At 36.8% G+C, this 10,276-nt stretch overlaps 2 protein-coding genes across 2 annotated transcripts in view; one reads left to right on the forward strand and one right to left on the reverse strand.

The window, feature by feature from the left end:
- The first annotated feature begins 3,905 nt into the window (after positions 1-3,905).
- On the forward strand, positions 3,906-5,909 carry LOC106876864 (U3 small nucleolar RNA-associated protein 15 homolog). Its single transcript, XM_014925603.2, has one exon. The coding sequence runs from the start codon at positions 4,309-4,311 to the stop codon at positions 5,842-5,844; it is 1,536 nt and encodes a 511-aa protein (XP_014781089.1). The 5' UTR covers positions 3,906-4,308; the 3' UTR covers positions 5,845-5,909.
- Positions 5,910-9,252: 3,343 nt separating this feature from the next.
- LOC106876859 (cytosolic carboxypeptidase 2) overlaps positions 9,253-10,276 on the reverse strand; it is a 54,753-nt gene continuing 53,729 nt past the window's right edge. Inside the window, exon 28 of the mRNA XM_052973453.1 lies at positions 9,253-9,447. Coding sequence (XP_052829413.1) covers positions 9,278-9,447 — 170 coding nt within the window. The 3' untranslated portion in view covers positions 9,253-9,277. The remainder of the gene's footprint in view (positions 9,448-10,276) is intronic.

A 10,276-nucleotide genomic window follows, 5' to 3' on the forward strand; every position in this document is an offset into this window, starting at 1 on the left:
TTATTTGATTTCTTATTTCTTTATTGCCCACAAGGGGCTAAACATAGAGGGGACAGACAAAGGGATTAAGTCAACTGGTACTTAATTTATCGACCCCGAAAGGATGAATGTCAAACTCGACCTTGGCGGAATTTGAACTCAGAACGTAACGGCAGACGAAATTACCACTAAGCATTTCACCCGGCGTGCTAACGTTTCTGCCAGCTCACTGCCTTAAACCTTATTTGATTTCTATGTAACCTGTCATTATTTGATGTAACCTGTCTCTTATTTGATTTCTATGTAACCTGTCATTGTAAATGCCTTTCTCTCTCAATGCTCTGCACAAAATGAAAGAAATCAATAGTAGATTAAAAGAATTGTCTGAGCATTGAACAACCATCTTAGAGGAGCCAAGAAAAATAAATACCAGTCAAAACTGAGGTGGTGGGGGTAATAAAATTGATTAATCCTCTCCCCAGCTGAAATTGCACATCTAATTGCACATCTAAATTAGATACAATTATTTAGGGTGGTGAGTTGGAAAAAAATGCTAAGCAGTTTTTCTTCTGGAACTTTACATAAAGAAGTTCAAATCCCACTGAGGTCAACTTTGCCTTCTGTCCATCCAGGATTGAAACAATAAAGTCAAAGTACTTTATTGCATCATTTCATACCTTCAAAATTGTCAGCCTTTTGCTTAAATTAAAAACTATTATTTACATTATTTTTAAGGGTGTTGTAAAAAAATGCCTTGCGATATTTTTTTCAACTCTTTAAGTTTTGAGTTCAAATTCTGCAGAGGTCAACTTAGCCTTTCATCCTCTTGGAGTCAATAAGATACAGAACCAGTCAAGCACTGAGTTTGATGCAATTGACATGTCTTCTAGCCTAGAATTGCTAGCCATGTGCCAAGGTTTGGAACCATTATTATTGATAAGGTAGCAAGCTAGCAGAATTGTTAGGACACTGGACAATATGTTTAGTGGCATTTTGTCTGTCTTTACATTCTATCTTCAAATGCTGCCAATGTCAACTTTGCCTTTCATCCTTTCATTGTTGATGAAATAAGTACCAGACAGATACTGGGATCAATGTAATTGTCTAGCCTCTCCCGCAATCAGGCTTTGTCCCTATAGAAGAAAGGGTTATTATTAATCATACTTTCAACAGTTTTATACTCTTTTACTTGTTTCAGTCATTTGACTGTGGCCATGCTGGAGCACCACCTTTAGTCGAGCAAATCGACCCCAGGACTTATTCTTTGTAAGCCTAGTACTTATTCTAATTCTATCGGCCTCTTTTTGCCGAACCGCTAAGTTACGGGGACGTAAACACACCATCATTGGTTGTCAAGTGATGCTAGGGGGACAAACACAGACACACAAACATATGCACACACACACACACATATATATATATATATATATATATATATACGATGGGCTTAGGGTTAGTTTCCGTCTACCAAATCTACTCACAAGGCTTTGGTCGGCCTGAGGCTATAGTAGAAGACACTTGCCCAAAGTGCCACGCAGTGGGACTGAACCATGTTGTTGGTAAGCAAGCTACTTACCACACACCCACTCAAATCTTTATAATATCACCAACTCCACTTTCTTGTTCCTGAAGTGGGTGCAGCTTTGTCGTTTAGGAATGTAGAATTATATTTGTCTACTAAACCAGTTTTACTTTGTTGAGTGATTCGTTTTGCTGTTCTTTTGGTATCATTGTCACTATTTATGGTAAGCAAGTTGATAGAATCATTCGCATGCAGAACAAAATGCTTAGTGGCATCTTTTCTGGCTTTTTGTTCTGAGTTCAAATGCTGCCAAAGCTGACTTCGCTTTTCATCTTTTCAGGGTTGATAAAATAAAGTACCGGTCGAGTACTAAAGTCAATGTAGTCAATTAGCACCCTTCCCACTAAATTTCAGTCCTTGAGCCTATAATAGAAAGAATTGTTAGTATTTTGTGTGTTGTACAGAGTATGCACAATGGGAAGCATGTTATTTTGTCGGGTGGTGTTTGTTTTTAGTATATGTCATGTAATTAGAATTATGTACTTTAGTTGTGTCAGACTGAAAGTGAAGAGTATATAGCAAGTGAGAGAAGACTTGTTTTATGTATATGGACATCATTTATTGCTACATTAATACAGAAAATGTTCATGCAATGCAAAAAGGGTGTAGTGACATCATATTGGCGCCATTACTGAATCCTTAACCACGCCTGCGTGGGTTTCAACATCGAAGCGTTCCCGCTATTATTCGGTCTCTTACCAAGGCAGACAGCGACCAAGCAAGACGTCTAAGCAAGCTCTCCCATTTGAGTGTGGTTGAACCAAGTTGTCTCTATAACGACATCAGCACGAAGAACCATACATCTACATTTCAGGCTACTCTAAAACCGGACAATTAGAAGCTGTTTACCTTTTCCACCGAACAATAAATATTTGTTGTTGTTGATCAGTTTGGAGTTTCTGCGTTCGGTTCTCTTCCAATTTAATGTAGGAGAGTTAGGTGTATATCTAAAGATATATAACCCACTCTCCTAAAGTGGTGACCCCGACGTGATTCGATCATGCAGCCCGGAAATGACACATATGACAAGTGCAGAAAGTCTTTGTGAGAAATTCAACTTTCAGGCTGATTATTGCATATCAATACATATTCTTGTTGCCATTTTATGTTTTCTTCTATTGTGCCAGGCTGAATATGTAGCTGTGAAAACATCTATGTGTAGAGAGTGAACATCACAACTCAGCAGTTTTCTTGCTCAAATGAGCTGTATTTGTAGGCTGTGTCCACGAAGGTTCTAGTCATGCCACCAGACTATCATGTGAACAGCAGCTGTTGATTGGACCAAAATTGGGTTTGCGTACAGGATCAACTTATGATTTCTATGTGGCAAAAAACATGGGGTCGAATTCAACTGTAACAAGTATGTACTTTGTAGATCATGTTATTTTATTGAGGGTGTGATTGTATATGGTTATGTGTTGTTTGCAGAGAGGACACTTGTGTTTTGCTGAATAGAATGAAAGTTTATTTTGCAGGATGTGGACTGTACCTAACACGTTTATAGATTGATCTGTTGTTCTTGTGACAAAATAAGAAAATAGCTGTTATCATTGTTCTAATTCTCAAATGAAATCATTTATCTGATTTCATTAATAATTCCTAAATATTAATTACGTTGATGACGTCCATAAAACATCTTTAACAAAAGTCGCCAACTTTTTTTTCATTTTGCCCTACGGACAGGTTTCATCACAAGATAATTTTTCCATGGACCAGAGGATAACACGCGTAACATAATACAACAACGTGCATAATATACAATTAACCATCATACACACACATTTATATACACACAACACACATAATACATACATATATGCATGTATGTGTGTTAGGCACAATCGCTAGCGGCATTTCGTCTGTGTTCAAATTCTGCCGAGGTCTACTTTGCCTTTCCTTTCGCAGTTGATAAATTAATTACCAGTTACGTACAGTAGTCGATGCAATCGACTAGCCCCTTCCCCAAAATTGCTGGCCTTGTGCCAAAATTTTAACCGAATTATTATTATTATTATATATAATGCTAAAAATATCCTGTTGATGACGATAGCTAATGAAATAAAAGTGAAACTGAAAAATTTATTCTTTCTGTGCGGCATGGTGGTAGGGAGCCACCTGGTCTATAGAATCTAGCTTAGCTATTCTGTTAATCAATCTATGAATGAATTTAAAGTATTTGCAGTCACGCAATATATTTATATACAGCTGGCAGAAAATGAGAACAATTCGAAACAGATATTAGTTAAAAAAAACAGAAACAAAAAAAGCAAAATTGTTTAAAGCGCCCTTATTTAACGTTAATATTGTTGTTAGTTGGCACTCCGTCGCTTACGACGTTGAGGGTTCCAGTTGATCTAATCAACGGAACAGCCTGCTCGTGAAATTAACATGCAGGCTGTGTACCTTTAATGTAGTTCTCGGGGATATTCAGCGTGACACAGTGTGACAAGGCTGACCCTTCGAAATACAGGCACAAGAGAAACAGGAGGAAAGTTGTGGTGAAAGAGTACAGCAGGAGCCTCGTGAAGCTTTAGGTGTTTTCGCCCTAACCACTGGGCCATTGCGCCTCCACAACGTTAATATTAATATAATATTATTAAGAATCGTGACTGAAGTGGATTGCTTTCTAAGGGAGGAAAAAAATTGAGAATAGTTATTTGGAGTTACTTCCCATTATGCTGTAGCTCTTTGATGTCAATAAACCACGTTGTGGAATTCTTTCACACAATTAATTATTTCTTATTACGATGGCATCATTTAAGAATACATTTATAAAACAATATCCACGTTCTCAAGAAGTCACTGCTGATAACCTTTATTGGAAACTAGAACCTGCAATAATTAAACGTGAGTACGGGGCAATCAGTTTCATAGACTTTTCTCATTTTGAACCGTATAATTTCGCCGTTACCAATTACACGCGCTTACATATTTATAATTCGCAGACGAATCAAATCGTAAAGACTTTTTCTCGATTCAAACAAAATACATACAGTGGATGTTTCCGTTCCGACGGCAATCTTTTAGTAGTTGGAGGTGACGAAGGAATTGTACGATTATTAGGTGTTGAGAAAGATTTTCGGTTACGAACATTCAAGGGACATACTGCACCCGTACACGTGTCTCGCTTCACGGCTGATAATGTTCGAGTGTTTTCCGGATCAGATGATTTAACTCTGCGACTATGGGATGTACCAACGGAAACTTGTATTACTACATTCCAGGAACATAAAGACGTCATCCGATGCGGTGCTAATCCAGCTGCTAGTCCGGATATCATCTTATCTGGAGGTTACGATCACTTGATCAAAATGTTCGATACGAGACTTCAAGAAAGCGTTCTTACCGTTGATCATGGATACCCCGTTGAAAGTGTCCTCATGTTTCCTTCTGTTGGGCTTTTCTTTTCAGCTGGTGGCAATTGTATTAAAGTGTGGGATGCTTTAGCCGGTGGTAAGTTACTAAAAACTATTTCTCACCACCATAAATCTATTACGTCTTTGGGGTTCTGCAGTGACTACAAGAGACTTCTGTCTGGATCTTTAGACAGACATGTGAAAATGTACGATACTGTAAGCTACCAAGTTGTAAACACCTTCGATTATCCTGGGCCTATACTCAGTGTAGCCGTTTCTCCAGACGATAGTGTTATTGTGGCTGGTACTACAGATGGATTACTGTCTATACAACACCGCAAAAAAGAAACCGATGCTACAACAACGGAACCAGAGAAACGAGTTAACAAATCGTCGTACCGATACAGAATTAATACTGGAAAGTATGTCGCCTCTGAAAAAGATGATTTAGTTATTGCGAACCCCAAAAAGAAATTCTTACCTAAATGGGATAAACAACTTAAGGCATTTAAGCACAGCAGTGCTTTGGACTCTGTGTTGGATATTCGCGTGCGTATGAAACATCCTGAAATCACTGTTAGTGTTATGCAAGAATTGATACGTCGGAATGTTATCAAATCGGCTTTACTTGGGCGAAATGAGCGCCAATTGTTAGTGTTACTCAAGTTTATCAGTGTTAATATACGAAACATGAATTTTATGTCAACCCTTGTAGATGTTACAAACATTATTTTAGATCTGTATTCTACAACTTTCCAAAAATCCAGTAATTGCTCGGAGAGCTTAATTAAATTCCACCGATTAATTAACAATGAACTGAAATATCTCAAGATATGTTCAGAAACTCTAGGAATGATTGACTTAATATTTGCAGCAGCAGAACTTAACACCACACGTAAAGAAAATGGTTCAGGAATTTTACATTGAAATGTTTTGTTGAAATATATTTTTCTGATATTTGACATAGATTAAAAATTAAGCAAAATTTTTTATCCGTTGTTTGTTACTATTCTTTTAATTAGGCCTCACAAAAGGAGCAGTTAAAACTATTTTTCTTGCTTATTTTGAAATCTAACTTCTATAGAGTTAAAATGTGAATTTTTTCGTTGTGGCTTTTGCAAAGTTTTGATTGGAATTCTGTTTTTACGGGCACTTTTTCCTTATTAACCCTCATCACATGTCATTTATTTTTACATTGGCCCTTTTGATATGACAAAACATAGACAGTAATTTCAAATTATAATTTACAGAATATTCATTTGAAAACTATGAACAATGACCATACAATATAAAACAGTTTTTATTTTTTAGAAAGATCACCCATGTACCTTCATGATCACAGGTTTAGTTTCCATAAAACCAGCTCCAATGGTGACTTATCTTTTGTTGTGCATCAGTTGGCTTCCTTGAAGGAATCTGGTGAAGGCAGTGTTGTTATCCTCAATGCCAACAAAGGTTTCAACTGTATCTAGTATGAGATTCTCCTATTGAAACATTTTGCCTGTGGGTTCCACCTGTCTTTCGTCTCATGGATTAGTAGCTTTCTCTTAGGGAATGCTATTGCCACATAGAGCTCTTTCTAGCAACTCCGGTTTCACTTTTATCTCCTACTCTCTTCCTTCTGTACATCAATAACTTGATTTTATCATATTCATCAAAGACCACTCTTATGCAGATGATATTACACTTCATTCTTTCCTCACATTCTCCAGCTTGCATTATCCAATTGCAATCTAGACACCACATGCCAAACACACACTGACTCTAAGAACAGAGACACTGAAAGCGTTTTCTAATGAGAATTTGCCAATCTTGTCTTTGAACAGCAAGGAAACACAAACACTGCCTATATCAAGTAAACCTCTTTGCACCACAACTTCTCTTAACTATGAGCAGCACTTAGCTAGTGTTCAAATTTGTTCTAATAATTGGATCACATTGTCACTGATTCTCTTTGGAAGAGCACTCCTTAACATAGCTCCGCTTGCATCCCAATGACTGGCCCTTGTTTAGGGCCAGAAGATACTTCGTCCCAACAATTCTTGATTATCTACAGAACTCAGGTAAGGGGTACAGTGGAGTATTGTTCTCACAGCTTTGATGGTACTGCTGCTGTACACATAGACATTCTAGACAACATCAAGAAAATGGCTACCTGACTGATTAGCATAAAGTTACAGACCACTCCAATATCTAGCCCACAGATGTGCTGTCTCCTCTGCCTCTTTTTTTTACTACTACTATGCTCTTTGGAGCCAGCTTGGCTCATGCCCCTTGCTTTCAGGCATTCCCTTCCTAGTCATCTCTCCTCTCATCATTCTTCATATGTACAAAGGTTAAAAAGAAATAATGGTATCAATGCCACTAGTCTAGGAAGGTTGGCAAAAACCACAGACACTGTTTCTTCTTCCAGACCCAGTGAGTAAAACCAAAAATATGGTTATGAAAAATGTCATCAGGTAAACTCTTGTAAGTTGAAAAGAGAATGTCTGAAGTCAGAAGCATGGCGTGATGTTTACTTGTCTCTCTTTTATGAGTTTATTTGTAATGTTCAACACAGTCCAGATTTATCAGATCCTATCAAACTGTCCAACCCATGCCAGCATAGAAGATGGACATTAACCGATGATGATGCTGCATTGTTGGAATTTACAGAATGAAGGTTGTAGTTTATCATATAATGGTTTGGCAGTAACTCTCCTTTCACTGTAATGTCTGCCATTATATATACATACAACAAAACATCACCCAAAATAGTGGCGATGGTGAACTTTGAGGATGTCATGACAAAAAAAAATCCATAAAAAAACAATACATTCTTTTGAGAATGGTAAATGAAATTGGAGGAAATAATTATATTAATTGTGTGTTCATTTGTTTATGGGTTGGATTCATCAATCCTTACAAATTCATATTTTTGTTTCTACATCTCATCAAGTTCCATTCCAAGTAAGAACAACTTGAGACTATACATATTTTATATATCAATTAAATACAAGACAGGTGCATTCCTGGAGCCCTCATGTGTCCAGTGTGATGTGTTTCATTTATTTCAGTCATCATTATCATTTTTATGTCCATGTTTCCTTTCTTCCATGGTTGAACAAGTCCTGTCCAAAATAGCATACTAGCATTTGTTGCATTCCTTGGTCATTTCTTTTATGAGTTTCAACTCCCGGAGATCAGTTTTCACCACTTCTTCCTACTGTCTCCCTTGATCTTCCTCTTCCTTTGGATTCTTCCAGACAAATTTCTTGGCACTTCTTCACCCAGTTGTCATCAGCCATATGTATCACATGTCCATACCAGCATACCTGTCGCTCTTAAATATTACAATTCTTTCTATACCCAGTTTTTTTCTCAGCTCATACACAATAACATTCTTTTCAAACTTCACACACCCTCTCTATTCAGTGCCCAAACCTCACTACCATACAACATAACAGTTCTTACACAAGCATCATGCAATCTACCATTTTCACCTCCAACTTAGTCGCGTGCCTGTGTTTCGCTTATTTTTTTGTGTATTTTTTACTACATAAATGTCATCAACTGCCTACCCTGACTAATTACTGATGGCACATGCCTGCTCTGGACCCTTGGGTTCCTTTCCTGGAATCTATTAAGTTGCAAACCGGATGTAGCCTGAATGGTTAAGAAATTCTCTTGGAATCACAATGTCTCTGTTTTAGTCCCACTGTGTGACCTCTTTAGCAAATGTCTTTTACTATAGCTTTCGGTCAACCTAAGCCTTATGAAATAAAACTGGGCAGATGGAAAGCATGTGAAGGTGCATGGCTTAGTCAGTCAAATTCACTCACAAGACATGGGTTTGCTCAAGGGTCTAGTAGAAAACACTTGCCCAAGGTGTCACACAGTGGGACTGAACCCAAAACCATATGGTTGCAAAGTGAACTTCGTAACTTCACAACCATATCAATAGCAACAATATAATGGACTTAAGGCAGCACACTGGCAGAAATGTTAGCATGCCGGGCGAAGTGGTTACTGTAGTTTGTCTGTCTTTATGTTCTGAGTGCAAATTCCACTGAGGTGAACTTTGTCTTTCATCCTTTCGGAGTCAATAAATTAAGTACCAGTTGCATACTGGGGTCAATCTAATCGACTGGCCCCCTCCCCCAAAATTTCGGGCCTTGTGCCTAGAGTAGAAAAGAACAATATAATGGACCTTGGATTGTTGACCAGTTGTACTCTGGCACCCAATTGAATTGGTCAACCATTGTTGAACCGCTTCCATTCTTTCTCTTTCTAATAAATATTTTCAGTCTTTTTTTTTATGAGTGAAATACAAAATAAGAACAGCAATCATTTTTTTGTTTTGATAAGCTTTATACATTTTTCACTTTAAGAAAGCCAAGTGTCTCGTGTTATATGATGAGAAATTGTCATCAGTTTTGTTGTAGAGAATCTTTTTAGAAGCTATTGGAGATATTGTGACATCCAAATTTAAAGGAAGAGTTGGTTTTCTGAATGGTGGGTTCATCAAGGCCTGATTGATATCTAAGTACTCTGAAATATAAAAAAAAAAACATCAATTACATTATATATATATATATATATATATACTTTAACTTTAATGGTTTCATTTTCATATTGAGACTACTACAGTGAAACTATACTCTCACATATATACAGGCATACATACATACATGCATATATATATCTGCACAAATGTATCCATATACATGTATATATATATCTGCACAAATGTATCCATATACATGTATATATATATATAGAGAGAGAGATGTATATGTATACATGTAATATGTACACATATATACATGCATACAGATATCTATATATATATATACCCATACATACACATGCACATAAACACACTAGTCATTTTTTTTTTATCCAAAACTACGTCAAAAGTACTGAATGGATCTTTATGAAATTTGGAAATTATATTCTATGCATAACGACCATAACCCCCTTGAAAATTCATATATTTTTGATGATGATGAAATTTTAACCTTAGATATTACACACAAATAAAATAATATTTCTAAAATTTCTTCTTTTTAGAAGTTACAAAGACCCCTTCATGGGCACTTCACACCCACAATTTAGTCATTTTCCTAAGCAAAGATGAATACAGTTGTACTATTGGAAGCTATAGGGTCACCCAAACATAACAGATGAGTATTATTTGTAATTCAACGGTACAACAGTGTAAAACTATCCTTTCACATATACTTACATTGTGATTTCTGCAATGTGGTGCATACATTGTCAAGTAAATGAGACACATCTTTGCCTCCACTGATTCACTTGCAAAGTGTTGAGTAAAATTATTTCGTTGCAGACCTCCTTTGAGTCTTTTTATTATCAC

This window comes from Octopus bimaculoides, chromosome 15 (assembly GCF_001194135.2).
Source record: "Octopus bimaculoides isolate UCB-OBI-ISO-001 chromosome 15, ASM119413v2, whole genome shotgun sequence".
NCBI classification, from domain to species: Eukaryota; Metazoa; Mollusca; class Cephalopoda; order Octopoda; family Octopodidae; genus Octopus; species Octopus bimaculoides.